General features: G+C 34.9%; 1 protein-coding gene across 1 annotated transcript in view; it reads left to right on the top strand.

Annotated features, from left to right (window-relative positions):
* LOC145246534 (voltage-dependent calcium channel gamma-5 subunit-like) overlaps positions 1-14385 on the top strand; it is a 122107-nt gene extending 107722 nt beyond the window's left edge. Inside the window, exon 4 of the mRNA XM_080108140.1 lies at positions 13187-14385. Coding sequence (XP_079964266.1) covers positions 13187-13494 — 308 coding nt within the window. The 3' untranslated portion in view covers positions 13495-14385. The remainder of the gene's footprint in view (positions 1-13186) is intronic.
* The last annotated feature ends 1635 nt before the right edge of the window (positions 14386-16020 follow it).

Below are 16020 nucleotides of genomic sequence, written 5' to 3'. Positions count from 1 at the left end.
TTAAATACCTACAGACACTAGTGTTTAATCCTTTCGGGAATCATCAGTGCATAGTGTTACGATCAACGCCAGTCGTGAGATTCGAACCCCGGCAACAGAAGTCTTGTCTGGCTTCATTAGCAAGGACGCGAACCACTCGGCTACTGTCAACCGCGAGTGGGAGTTGAAATTAAACATTTCCTTATTAAATGCTTTTAGCGCAGTGATCTAATCATTATATGACAATCTGCGCATATGAGCTAAGTTAACCGACTTTATTATAACTGAAATATATATATGTGTGTGTGTGTGTGTGTGTGTGTGTGTGTGTGTGTGTGAGAGAGAGAGAGAGAGAGAGAGAGAGAGAGAGAGAGAGATAGGACAGTTCTGATATTTTATCCCAATTCTGATACAATTACCAATTCCGTACTAAATTCTACATAAAATTTTATGTCAATACTAGCTGTATATATCTGGCGTTGCCATGTAGAAACTATATTGCCGAGCGGAGTGTTCAGTCACATACTATTTAAGATACACCAAACATCCTAAGTTGTTAAGATTTTCCTGTTTTGGGAAGCATAAAACAGTCATCGTCATCTATGAAATTTAAACAGGGAAATAAAATCGCATGGCTTAAAGGGAAATAACTCAGAGGTTAAATAAAAACTCGCGTTTTTAAACGCAGCTGATGTTGGTTATAATAATAATAAAAAATAAAATAAATTACAATAAAAAAATGCGAGCATGAAAAGTAATATGTTTAAGCTTTAATATGGAAAGGTAAAGGACTAGGTGTTAGAACTGGAAAAGAAAAGAACAAGATATTCTAGTAAAAAATATAATACATTTATTACTTAAAATATTGCAGCATTAAGATTTGATTATATAATGTTATGAATCGATATTTAAAAAGAAAGCTTAAGCATATTACTTTTCGTGCTCGCATTTTTCTATTGTAATCCATGATTTTTCCAGACTTCCAACAAATTCGCTTGTTCTTTTTTTAATTTCAGTCTTATTTTTTGCCCCATAAACACATATGTAATAACAATGTACGGCACTCGTCTGCTTTCAATAAAATCACCCCAATTTTCTCCCTTTCATGCTTTTATTCTCTCTGTTTCACTTGTTACTTCTCTTTTCGCGACATCACTGAATTAGTAGCAACAGTAGTCGCTGAAGCGACGTGGTTGCTATGGAAACCAGTCATAAAAGGCGTCTCTCACCTCCTTGCATATTTTTATGATTTTGAACGCCAGAAAATTTATCATAACTTTTGTTTTACTGAACGAAATTTTTTTTTTTTAATTTCACAATATAGCTGAGAGGGTGATCTATAAACTGTAATAATTGTTTGAAATTCGGTCGAAAAATAAGTGTGCGGTGAAGTTTTAAAGCAGTTCTAAATGACTAACACTGCTACTTAACCATATATTCAAACACGGTAGTGTTTGAATGATTAAATGTGAACTAAATTAATAATAAATTAAATACATCCCCTTTATACAATATTTCTAAATAGAATACTTAAAAACAATTCTATATATTATTCCTTAATTGGAATTCATTTCTGAGATGAACATTAATATATTAATTTATTTTTATTTGTTTTTCATCTTTTATTGGTTTTGTTTATTCACAACGTTTCGGTCAACTATTCCTCTGGCCTTCGTCAGGTGGTAACCGCGACGGGATAGGAACTTGAAACCGTGGCGCAGTTGATAGAGACGTTGAATCTCTACAGTTCCAGATGAACATTGTCTGAAGATAGCGGTTTCAATCTCACCCAAAGCGTGCCAGAGGTTAATTGGCCAAAATGTGGTGAGACGACAACAACTACGGATGGCAGTGATGGTTGAGAATGCAGTTAGGAGATTCGAGGTTCCTATCCGTCGCGGTTACCACCTGACGAAGGCCAGAGGAATAGTTGGCCGAAACGTTGTGAATAAACAAACCCAATAAAAGATCAAAAACAACAACTAATAAAGATGAGAATAATAGTCCGAAATAAAAATAAATTAAAAACAATTCTATTACTAAATTCCATTATAAAAATTAAGCAAATTATTAATATAGATTTTCTTTAATGTAATATGCAAATGAGATAAACTCTTGAATATTGATTCCTTTGAAGAAATGGTATATATCGAAATCACACAATAATAAAAGTACAAAATAGTCTGTTTTCATTATTATAATATATTTGTGAAAATATGAACCTTATATATTAACCAAATTGCGAACAAACAAACAGACATTAATACGACTTTATTATAATAGATTTTCAGTATTTACTTCGGCATTGCTCGATATGCAAGTAGATATGGGTAGTAAGTTTGGAAAAGATATATGGCAATTAAGCTACGCAGATTTTTTTCAACGTTTCATCCTTGCGAGGATTCGTCAAGCTATTGCATAGAATTGATGTAGCTTCGTGTTTTTATATATCTCTGTGGTACTGAGTTTGCTAGTCAGCCAATCAGATTTTTAATTATTCACACAGAAAAATTATGAACTATTACTAATAATGACAATTCGTATTATTTGGAATATTCGGACTACTATTCTCATCTTGAGTATTATTTTAAAAACGTTTCGGTTGATGTAACCTCCGACCTTCTTCAGCTGTATATTATCACACTCGGAAATGTTTCTGTCGAACTCAGGAATATGGACGGAATTTCGAACGGAACCCTTTATTTACTCCACGGAGGTAGCTCTTGTTCCGTAAGCCTTGACTTGATAGAATTCCTAAGTAGTCCGTAATTGTATTTTCCGATCGCCCACACTGAGAATTGAACCTTCGACCTTTAGAGAGATATCGCTTTTACAGTGGATTTTTTCAAGCACTCTAATCACTGCGCCAGGAATCCTTAGTACGAGTTTCATGAGCCTTAAACCTATTTTTATTTCTAGTTATAATATCACTATTTATTACTAATTATATATACATATTATATATCTACATTATTATTATTATTATTATTATTATTATTATTATTATTATATACATTATTATTTTTATTATTATTATTATTATTATTATATACATTATTATTTTTATTATTATTATTATTATTATTATTATTATTATTGTTGTTGTTTTAACTTATTACTGTATCTATTATTTATAATTAACGGTCTACTTAGTAATTGGTTGCCTCCCAGCATATGTGCTGCTTCTTTGAGTCGTCTTACTCTCCACCATTCTTTCTGTCCATAATTTTTACTTCGTCCCATAATGGTTGATGGTTTCCCTTTCGCGTCCAGATATTGTTCAATCTTTCCACGTATTACAGCTTTTCAATGTTCTTCAAACCGTACTTCTAGTGGACGGCATGTCTCATCTTTGTATAGTTTTCCACATTTCCATACGATGTCATATACACAGTTCTTAGTCATTATTTTTTCTGTTGGGGGCTTGTCTCTCACAAGCTGTTTTCGGGGGGTTGAATCGCTCCTGAATACTGTCCTAATGTCATATGGATTACATATTCGTTAAAGTTTTTCAGACAAGCCATTCATATATGGTATACAAATTGTGGTGAGTGTCTGAGTAGTGTCTTTTTGTGTCTGGTTCGGATTTCTTGGTTCTGATGTCATGTTCTCTGGATAGTTGTTTCGGTGGAGGGTTTCTCTTAAACTGTCCATCTCCTTTTGATATGCACTGCTGTTACTACATATTGCTTTTGCTCGGTGTTGTAGGCAACGAACGATTCCTTTCTTTACATTATATGCATCGTGAGTGTTGAAGTTTAGGTACTGCCCAGTGGAGGTTAACTTTCGGTATACAGATAACATAAATCCCTGACCAGTGCGGCTTATCAGCACACCTAGGAACGATAACTTGTTGTTATGTTCTTTTTCCACCATGAACTGTATAGTTCGACGGATAGAGTTCACATGGTCTAGTAACGTTTGAACATATTCCTGATGGGGCCAGAGTATGAATACGTCATCTACATATCGCAACCACGTTGTTGGCTTTAATGGTTTTGATCCTAACACTATTTCCTCAAAGTACTCTATGTATATATTGGCAAATTCTGGGGACAATAGTGATCCCATCGCCAGACATTCTTCCTGCCGATATATATCAGATTCCATTACGAAGAATGTAGTTTCTACACAGAATGACAACATCTCCAGTATATCGTCAATTGGGATGCAAGTGCGTCCCTTCAGTGAGGCATCAGATGTCAGTTTGTCCCGTACCATTGTCAGAGTTACATCAGTGGGTACTTTTCTGAACAGACTCACTACATCTAGACTCGCTATCTGGTTGGAATGAATGGGAGCATTGTTTATTATTACCCTGAAGTGAGCTGAATTCTTGACGTGTGTTGGAGATTTGCCCATGATTGGGGTGATTAAATCTACCAGGAAACGGCAAAATAGATCGTATGCTGCACCTCGGGCGCTGACAATGGGCCTTAATGGAATACCGTCCTTATGAACTTTAGGGAGGCCGTATGATAGAACACTGTCTTTATGAATTTTAGGTGCGGTAGCTTTCTGCACTAACTGTCTGTATTTCGAGGTCGGATTCTTTTTCATTTTACAATAGCAACTAGATTCTATTAAATCTGCTAATTTCTTGGATTATTCTGCTCTATCCATTAACACTGTAGTATTGCCGTTGTCTGCTGATAGTATTATGATATCACCTTACCCGCGCAGGGTATCAAGTGATAGCCAATACGTTGGGACGTTTGAATTTGGAGGCTTTGAATTTTCCAGTGCTTGTCTCACTTTCCACCTTAGTTCGTCTCCTTGTGTTTTGGGTTTATTCAAGGCTGCCTCCTCTATTAGATCTATCATATCTAAGTATGGAATCCGGTTGATGACTGTGGCGAAGTTTAGACCTTTGTTTAGCACTGATTCATCAGAGGAAGTTAGCTGACCTTTACTTTTGTTGACGATGGCTCTTATGTGTGAATGGTGGACCTGGAGACTTACGTCTTTAGCTTTTAGATTTTCCAATTTCTTTATTTGGCGATATTTAACTGCCTTAAATTTGTTCTTATAGGATATTCTTAAATGCAGGTATTCTTAGATGCGGGTTTTTGTCATCAGTCCAGTAAATACTCTCCAAGAAGGGGGCGATGTCGTTGGAAATGTCGATCTGTAATTGATGTTTCTTCCACCGGCTGTTGTGGATTCTAACTCGGACGAGCTCATCGTTTTGCAATCCTTTGTATTCGCCTGGAGCTGACTGGTAGTTTCAATGTTAAGCCTAGTGGCACTAGCTTGAGATCACGGCATCGACAGAAACATTTATAAGTTCGACAAGATACACTTGAAGAAGGTCGGAGGTTACATCGACCGAAACTTTGTGAGAATCATACTTAAGATGAGAGCAGTAGTCCGATGAATTCAAATAATACGAATAACCAATCCTCATCTAAAAAATTCAGAAACGTCCTTATAATGACAACAATGTGAAAATGATAATCTATATATATAAAAAGCAAAATGTGTGTGAACATTTTATGTATGTCCGGTAAAGGCTTTTTTCGGGGCGGGGGCGGTACTATTTCTTAGAACTTTTTATATACCGTCTAAATCATAATATCTAAGATTTTTGAACGTGCGCCGACTTTTACAAAATGTTTGCTATTTTAGCTTCTCTCGAGTTTGTTCGGCTTTTTAGTATAAATAAAGCCAAACTAAGTTGAAGCAATCAGCTTTTGATCAATGTGGGGGAAACCCCTTATATCAGACAATTGCTATTCGATTGGACACTCCCCTTTAAATGGAAGCTCAACATCTTGGGGAAACAAAACCAGAAAAACTATCTCACAGCCAAAGTTGTGTAAACAAACCCAAAACAACTGCCTCGCAGTAAAAATTCACTGCGGGATTTCATTCAATCTATGACCTGATATTTGACCTCATTAAATCCACGCACCTTGCAATTGTGTTTAATCCTTAAATTGAAACGCTTTTCCTTTACTCTCCCTCGCTGGCCTAGCGGTAACATGTTTAAGCTACACTGAATATTCGGCGTTTCACCCATTCTAGGATTCCTCAGGCTTATGCGCGAATTCTGTGGTTGTTTATTCTTTTTATATGGTACTCTTCTATTGAGGATTTAGTTAGCCAATCAGCTTTCTAGTATGGTATATATATACCATATATATATACCATATATACATATATATATACATATATATATACCATATATATATACATAGACCATATATACATATATATATGATGATTGCAACGTCTTGTCAGACGAGTGCCACTCCCTCACACACTTAAAGTCCATGAGCCCAAAAATGAACTCCATCGCCACAGGATCATTTTAATAGACAAATGGCCATTTTAATAGACAAATGCCTGAGGGAGTATCTATACACAGATGATGTTACAGAGTCTTAGCTTTGTACGACAGCTAAGTCTCTCTCTCGGTTCAAAATGTCGAGATCCAGCAACAAGCAAGAGCAAGATAGCCAGCAACAAGTTAAACTGCAGGCCAGCTTAATGCGGGTACTGGTCTCCCGCTTTATGGTTTTTTAAATCAGAGATTTGCTTCTCCTAGAAAGGTTGCCTTCACCATGGCTTACGGGAGCCCTCTCCACCCCAAATATATATATATATATATATATATATATATATATATATATATATATATATATATATATATATATATATATATATATTTATGTATAATACTTGTTTATTGTTATATAAACATGCTCACATCCCGCTGCTACAAACAGCCACTTGTTTCAATCAAACAATAGATATCATCAGGCAGCGACTTGACTATTCAAATGTTCAATGAATAATATAGATTATTCATTGAACATTTGAATAGTCAAGTCGCTGCCTGATGATATCTGTTGTTTGATTGAAACAAGTGGCTGTTTGTAGCAGCGGGATTTGAGCATGTTTATATAACACTAAACAAGTATTATCAGCTCTTTTTATTGAGCACTATACATACATATATATATATACATATATATACATATATATACATATATATATATATATATATATATATATATATATGTATATATATATATATATAATGCGACGTTTGAAATCGGGATACTTTCGACCTTGCCGAAACGTATGAACCTGCGTTGGTTTTTGAACGCTGCACAAGCGAGCGATTTTGTATTTCGAATATTGCATATGTCAGTAACAATTAGTTTCACGTGTCAAATTTGCGGCGAATGTTCACCATTTTCGATGGGGAAAGAAAATTCAGTATTAATTTACGCGTACGGGTAGTTGCGGGATGAAGGGGTGCAGCAAGGAGGTGGCGGTACGGATGGAGGAGTTAGAGGAGTTTTCGTGGTCGATGAGAGATGGCGGGTTGAAAAGTAATCACATTCATAAGCGCTTTTGGTTTTTATGTCTGTCGTAAATTAAACGAGGGAATGACAAAAGAGATAGAGAAAATGAAATTTAAAACAAATAAAGATAAAGTTTTGATCAGTTTTGATAAAATAAAAACAGGAAAAAGAAAGACGAGAAAAGGAGAAAAAGGAAAAGAGAAAAAGAAAAATATAAGGAACGAAAGAAAGCGAGAGAAGGGGAGTTAAGAGAAAATCAGGGAAAAAAGTGGAAGGAACGGAAGGGAGTAAATGAAAAAAAAAACGAAATAACAAAAAAAGAAAAGGAAGGAAAGAAGGGAAAACAAAGGAAAGAAAGAAAGGAAAAAGAAACGAAAGAGGAAAGAAGAAAGAAAAGTAAATAAAAACAAAAAAGAAAGAAAAGAAAGACAGAGAGGTAAAAAGAAAAGAGAAAGGAAAAAACGGGCAGGAAGAAAAGAAAGAAGAAAACTAAAGAAAAAAGGGAACAGAAAAAAAGAAGAAAGAAAGAAAGAAAGAAGCGGAAATAAAGAAGATAAAACAACAAAGAAAGAAAAAGAAAGAAAGAAAAGAAAGGGAAAAAGAATAAAGGAAGGAAGAAAGAAAAGGAGGAAGGAAGACAAGACAGGAAAGAAGAAGGACGGTACAGGAAATAAAGCAGGAAAGAAAGGGGGAAAAGAAAAAGAAAGAAAAAAAATAAAAGAAAGAAGGAAATAATAAGGTAATAAATAAAGAAAACTGAAAAAATGATGGGATCCTTCTATCGATCTCACTGCTGATGCAACTCTCTACCTATATGAGAGCCAGGCACGTCCAAGAATGGAGTACTATTGCCACATCTGAGCAGGAGCTGCTAGAAAGATCTTATCCTGCCTTGACAGAATTCAAAATAGACTTCGTGGCATTGTGGGGGATGCCCTTTTCTCTTCCCTGCAACCTTTTTCTCACAGAAGAGATGTTGCGAGTCTGTCTCTGCTTTATCGTTATTTTCATTGAAAGTACTCGTCTGAGCTCCAATCTATGGTCTCCTCTCGCCAAACTTTAACGAAAGACACTCGTCTAGCTAAAAATACTATCAATAATTTCCCACACTCTTTATTTGTGTCTAAACGTAAATATAGATTCCATGAACAAAGTTTCTTTCTTAGAACTGCATGCCTGTGGAACTGTCTTTCGTTTTCCGCCTTTCTAACTGACTACAATATGGTTGTCTTCAAGTCCAACGTAAACAAGTTCTTGATGAGTTAAGTTAACAAATTTACCGAATTTTTATTACTAACGATTGTCCAAGTGACTACTGCATACTCTTTAGCCCTTATGCTCGAGTGGCCTCTGGGCCTTGGCTCGATGATAAGGGTGAGGCCTATGTAAAAAAAGAAGAAAGAAAGCTAAGAAAAGGGAAGAAAAGAAAGAAAAAATATAAAAGAAAGATTGAAATAGATAAAGGAAAGAAAGAGTTGAGGCAAAGAAAGAAAGAAAGAAAGAAAGAAAGAAAGAAAGAAAGAAAGAATAGAAAGGAAGACGGTGAAGAAGAAAAAGAAGAAATGGAGGAGGAAATATAGAAAGTAAAAAAGAATTTTTAAAAATGCATGGGAAAGTAAAGAAAAGATCGCCTGGAAGAAATGAATTCTTTCCAATAACAGAGTTTATAAAATTTACTACAAAGTTCTAGTGGTTAAAGACACGGACTGACGACCTAGCTGTCTCAAGTTCGAATCTAGTTCGTTCCAAAAAAATGTCACCTTCACTTAAGATATTAGTAACGTTCTCGTGGTCTCTCCTATAAGTACTCGATGTCTTTTTAGCAATAATTCTGAATAAAAAAAAATCAGGGGAAACCAATGCCAAAAATAAAATCTTTGGATTCTTACAATATGATGGTGCTGTTTACAAAGATAGCACAAAACCATATATAATCCGTTTCCTGCGTTAAATTACATAATATTCTCAACCCATTTTGGTTGCTGAAAAGAAACAGCTGCTCTCTCTATCTTTCTATAAGTGGCTGCTGAGTGGATAGTGACGTCTCTGTTTCTTTCTCTTTTTATTCTTGTTGCAGTTGTATCCTTCTTCTTAAAAATGTTCCCTGTCAAAATAATTTTAGATGACAGCACAACATACTAGGGGTTTAGTGATGCTTTCGAAGTTTTTACTTTTCGTCTCCAATATATGTTATATGTATATAATACCATTAACCAATCCGTTACAGAGAAAGCGGCAGAAGCTTCCTCAAACGACATTTTCTCTAATCGGCTTTACGTAATCTCATAGAAATAACGTTTTAACATTAACTGCGCATAATCGGCGAGGCTTTTTTTTTTTTTTTTTGCTCTTAGCAAAACTCATTTTTCAATAATAGTGCTGTTCTTCTGACAAAACCCCATTACCTTGATTATATTAAACTAGACGATTTTTCCCCGTTAAAACGGGCAAAAGTTATCGCCTGTTGACTTAGAATAAGTGTTTTATTCCAAATTAATGATTGAATATGGTGTTATGTAATAGGTCAAACACAAGAAAGTGTCGATCTATTTAGTTATCTATTTCTATATCTATTCATCTCGGTCTATCTAGCTAGCTAGCTGGAGAGATGGACTGGAGATGAAGACGCTCACTGGTATGCATACATACATACATACATACATACATACATACATACATACATACACATATACATATAACCCACATATATGCATACACATACACAAAACATAATACACATACATACACATACATATACATACATAAATATACACAAGACGGTCATTGGCATACATATATATATATATATATATATATATATATATATATATATATATATATACATAAACGCAAATATACATATATACACATACACACGTACATATCTGTAAACATACACACATATACATATATACATACACAATGCACAATATACATACATACACACATACATGCATACACATATACATACATGCACATATACAAATACATACACACATATACATACATATTTTTTTTTTTACACAGTGATCACCACTTATCAAGGCCCGGAAGCCACTCAGGGATAAGGGTTATTGCAAGTACATTACGTTAGTGTGGAGATTTGATGAAGTGTTTACTTAAGGGGGCGGTTCATTAGGAATTTGTTAACATTATACTTGAAGACATCCAAGTTGTAGTCCGGAGGGAAGCAGGCAGACGGAACAGAGTTCCACAGGCGTGCAGTTCTAAGAAAGAAGCTTTGTTCATGGAATCCGCGTTTTGATTATATACACATACGTACACATATGCACATATATATACATACACTTACCTACAAAATATTGTAAATCATATTGTAGACAAATTCACCGAAAGAGTCGGTCAGCTTATAAGATCTACGTGCGAGTCACGTGATCAGGTTAGCTGGAGATTGAGGCTTGGAATTTGGGCGTTGAACAGAGCGGACGGTTTAACAGGTCGTCCCCCCTTCACTGGGGAGGGAGGTGACGTGTGTGAAAATAGAGACCTAGAAGTAAACCACGCAAGCAAAGATATTCACTTTCCTTTCTTCTGCAATCGACACCTGGATAGTGAATAAAACTATATAAAACCAATCATCGTCTTGGAGTCAATGTGGTTCGTCCAAAGTGGTTCCAGCCTCCCCTCCAAGAACAAGATGAATTCTAGGTGGACAAGATCAACGACGCATGAAGTTAAGGTATGTCCAAAATACATGTATCACATACATACACCCGCATATAAACAATTAGATATGAATATATCATAAATAGGTTGGTTGGTTGTTTTTGTTTTACGGCATATCAACCATTTTCAGATTATTTAATGCCGAATCCAAAGATTTTAAAGAAATCTTTTTTAATAGAATATATTTGTTGTTTTCAAGTCGGTTTCTATTTAACCCATAGTTGGGACCCTAACAGGTACTACCACTCCGAGTCAGGGTGGACCTGAAGCAATGGCAATTAAAGGGTGGCTCCACACTCCCCAAAGCCTGCAAGCTGTGGCCTCACCACTGGATATAGTTTAAAGTCATATCCAGAATCGGGAAGTAGGGGAAGAAAAAAAAGTTTGTTTTATCGTTATTTCCATGGCAGGTGCTCGTCTGAACTCCAATCTCTGGTCCCCCCCCTCGCCAATCTTACACGAAAAACACCCGACTAGCTGAATCCACTGTGAAAAATTTCCCCCACTCTATATCTGTGCCTAAATCAAAACGCGGATTCCATGAACAAAGCTTCTTTCTTAGAACTGCACGCCTGTGGAACTCTGTTCCGTCTGCCTGCTTCCCTCCTGACTACAACTTGGATGTCTTCAAGTCCAATGTTAGCAAATTCCTAATGAACCGCCCCCTTAATTAAACACTTCATCAAATCTCCACACTAATGTAATGTACTTGCAATAACCCTTATCCCTGAGTGGCTTCCGGACCTTGATAAGTGGTGATCACTGTGTAAAAAAAAGTGGGGGAGGGCCTCTTGTTTTTGTTTTTGGGTTTGTAGAACATAATAAAGTTTTACAAAAGAGAACAGAAAAACAAAAAGGAACATCAATGTAGGTGCATTTCGTCTCAGGAAGCCAATAGACAGCCAGATCTGGTAGCACCAGGTCATAAATAGACAGCAACAACATAAGCCTGGTTTCAAACAGTGAAGAATCACCAAGAATAGACATTTAGTGACACGTATACACATTGGGATGAACCCTTTGTCCCAGGTACACATATCAACATTTAGACGATTGATTATACAACATATAAAGTTTGGTGACTTTTATGATACCGATAATATAACTGGTTAAATGTGTGCTCATTTTTATATTAAAAACTATCCCCTATTAATCCGTAACTGTGCATGGAACGGACACCGTATTTACTTCGCTGCACCTAAGCATTGCAAAGGTCGATACAAAATTTCATCTAGATCTGCGTAGTAGTTTCCGATAAAACTTCTAGAGTGAATGTGGTATTGTAGCGACTAATAGCTATTTATCTCTATTAATCCCTAACTGTGTATCGAACGGATACCATAGCACTTAGTTCTCTGCACCTTATCATAGCAAATGTACATATAAAATTTCAGCCAGATCGGCTCAGTAGTTTCGAAGAGAAAGGTAAAAGGGTAGACAGAAAGACTGAAAGCCTTAAATAGATATAATATACATATTTCGAGAAACTGGGAGTGAAGTTAAACCTGTAATCGTAAAGATTACTGTTTCAACTTCACTTCCTGTTTAGCGTTCATTTTTAATTGACTTTTTATCCGATATAGTAAGTTTATTAAATTGTTAGGTTAAAGCATAGAATATGTGAATGAATCTCCCTCCTCCTGTTAAGACAGCCTTTTCTAAATAACTAGCCTTGTTGCCGGGCGTTGCCCGGGTGTTTTGAGGTGTGTGTCGAGTAAAAAATAAAAGTGGTAGTAGGCAGGCAGGCAGGCTCTAACCCGTACCCCGAAGGAGGAAAATAACGTGAAAAAATAAAACGTGACGCCTTTGCTGTTGCGCTCATCGCCAAACCAGAAGTGATGAAGGTTTAAATTAAGGATAGTCAGTCGAAAAGAGGGAATGACTTTTGAAAATATCGACGAAAAAAAAGGGGGATCCATCCTTGTAGAAAATTGCCCAGCTGAGGGGGAAGGTATTAATGTTTTCAGCCAGTTTTTCGATATTTGTCGTCCGAAGGATCCAGCTACAAAACGATACCAATCTCGTGAAAATCCGTCGCCTCTGTCGAAAGTTTTTGCAAACACATACATTTAAACAAACAGGTGAGATTTATATTATAGATAACGTTAGTATTTAATTAAATCCTTGAAACAGAAATTGTAAAGATAACCGATGTTTTGTTTTATATCCATTTATATTAAACTGTTTTTGTTTCTATTTTTCAGGTCTCTCTCTATCGGTCGGGATTATTTTGTACATATCAGCCGTCAACGATGAAGTCGGTCATCGCCCGAAGACCGCTGGCGTGGGGAAGCCGAAATTTTCATATTTTTACGGGTGGTCATTTTTCTTCGCTGGTGTTTCGTTCATCACTGCCGAGATGGCAGCTGTCTTTGGGATCTCACTCTACCTTTTACGCAACGCACGCATGGACGACATGATTCGGATAATTCCAGGCCTAGAAGATAAAGTAGATTCTGAATATTGCAAGGAAGATGAAAATGCCATCCAATCGACTACCATCATTTTATGAGCTGCTCGTCTTTCGTTTCATTTCGTCATGTTTTTTTAAACCACTTTTTGACATTTTTATGTTTTGTAACATTCAAATATGGCGTCTACCGAGTTGAAGAAAGTAAATGTTTGAGATGTAATTTTAAAAATCCGAGAAGAATAACTCACATTATGAAAACGAAGAAAAAATTCTGCTTTAATCTGACCGTTGTTCATTATATTCGTTTTTTTTAAACAAATCATTCACTTTAAAAAAAAATGAAAAGAAAATATTCCATCTTACATTCCAACATGGCGACTATAGAGTTGAAGTAAATATAGGAACCAATGAAAAACGAAATAGATTTTTTTACGAACCAAAACGAAATTGAATTCATAAAAGAAGGAATAACTTTATTTTTTTAATAAGGATTATATTTCTATCAAACTTACCTGGTACAGCTTGAGTGGATTATATTCACGCTAGTAAAGGACACGTCTTCGACATTCAATCTAACAGAGTCTTGGTCACTTTTGAGTACGGAATGACCTTGAATCTGTCGAGCTGATGTTTGGTCTGGGTAGTCCTGCAAAGTCCAACATACCAAGTCGTTGCCTCCTGTCTTTCGGATTGAGTAAGTTTATTGCTTACTGTCTGAGGCTCCCCTACTGGAGAATGCTGATGGGGCTGTCCATGCAGCTTTTTAAAGTCTCCTCTTTTAGGGTCACTTGCTAGACTCCCCCCCCCATCTTCCGACCTTGTGTCACATCTTCCTGTGGTGGGACGGAACTAAATACCTACTTCTACCTGGTTGCTAGTCATTTTATTTAACAAATCATCCACTTAAAAAAATATCACTGGTTGTTTTATATTCGAACATAGCGACTATAAGGTTGAAGTAAATGTAGAAATCACTGAAAAATGAAAAAATGTTTTTTTTAAGAACTGAAACGAAATTCACTTCATAAAAGGGGAGATCACTCTCTTTTTTTTTTAAAACATAAGAACTGTTCTTCTATTTGAGCGTTAGTTATTCTTTACTATTTCTTTATATATTTATCATGTTTTAAAATATTTTTTTTGTTAATGTTCCAATCACGAGACTACAGAGTTTAGGTAAATACAGAAATAAATGAAAAGTGAAAGATATTTTTTGTAAGATCTAAAATAGAATCGAATTTATATAAAAAAAATAATTAAAAGAAATGACTAAAATTTTGTAGATAAAAATTGCACTTCTATCTAGTTGCTCGCTAGTTGGGGTTTTTTTCACATTCATTAACATTTTATTTTTTTTAATTGATCAGAAAAAATATTTTATAAATAGTGAGATGTAGTTTGCTTGAAGCATTGTGTGTGATGTATTAGGTAAATATTAGAAGGCTATCACAATTCAAGAAATCATTGAGAAGGGAAGACAAGTACAAGTTCTTTTCGATAAATCTTATATATATGTATGCATGTATGTATATATATATATATATATATATATATATATATATATATATATATATATAGAATATATATATATATATATTCTATTTTTATTTTTGTGTTTCATAAATAGTAAATTTTACTTGTAAACTTCTACATGATGTATATGGGTGTTATTCGTTTTGTCAAATGATAGTTGTTCCAAATTCCTTGAAAACCATGTGAACTGGAAATTGTATTTTTATGTTATATCGCAGCCCTTACCATTTTAAAGGCAGTTGAAACATTTACCTTTGAAAAAGAGGACTTTCCTCGAAATATTCTATGGAACACAGCCACACACATTAAATCACTGTGTTGAAGTTTTAGTTTTTCAAGTAAAATTTATCATTGATAAAACAAAAACTAAATAAGAAAATGCATACCTATTAATTTTACAGATAGTAAAACTATATAACAAATTTTACATATATATATATAATTAGTTGTTTTTTTGTTTTGTTTTTTTGAAAAAGAAATCCAGCAGAGTGCTCAATTATAAGTAAAATCAGAAAATAAGAGCGTATTTATGTTTTGCTTACAGAAAGTTTTTAGATGAGACAAGTCATTAGTGCTGTCGGTTTCAAACCCCATCATTAGGACCGTTTTAGATACCCATATCAAGCACTCTTCAGAGATGAGTATTGGCTGAAGAGAGCTTGATGTGAGTATCTAAAACGGTCCTAGTTATCGGGTTTGAAACCGACGGTACCAATGACTTGTCTCATCTAAAAACTTTCTGTAAACTATATATATATATATATATATATATAATGTAGGTATTTAATAATTATTATAGTAAATATATATATATATATATATATATATATATATATATATATATATATATATATATAACTATTAACAAATGACCATGGCGATTAAGTAGGTTTTATAAGTCACACTAGTCAGTTGCTGAATTCAGAATTAAACAACTTATTTTACTGGCACGCTGATTTTCAAAACTTAGAATAAAAGACTTACATGTCAGAGTAAACATTTCAACACCTTACAGCCAAACTTAGACTGGTCTTAAACTAACCCTCACCAGTCATCACTTGGATATATTTAAACGTGTGTACAGCAAGATGA

This window comes from Euprymna scolopes, chromosome 24 (assembly GCF_053919585.1).
Source record: "Euprymna scolopes isolate OS-2025 chromosome 24, ASM5391958v1, whole genome shotgun sequence".
In the NCBI taxonomy this organism is placed as follows: domain Eukaryota; kingdom Metazoa; phylum Mollusca; class Cephalopoda; order Sepiida; family Sepiolidae; genus Euprymna; species Euprymna scolopes.
The sequence above is the reverse complement of the archived record's forward strand: the minus strand, read 5'-3'. Positions and strand labels throughout refer to the sequence as shown.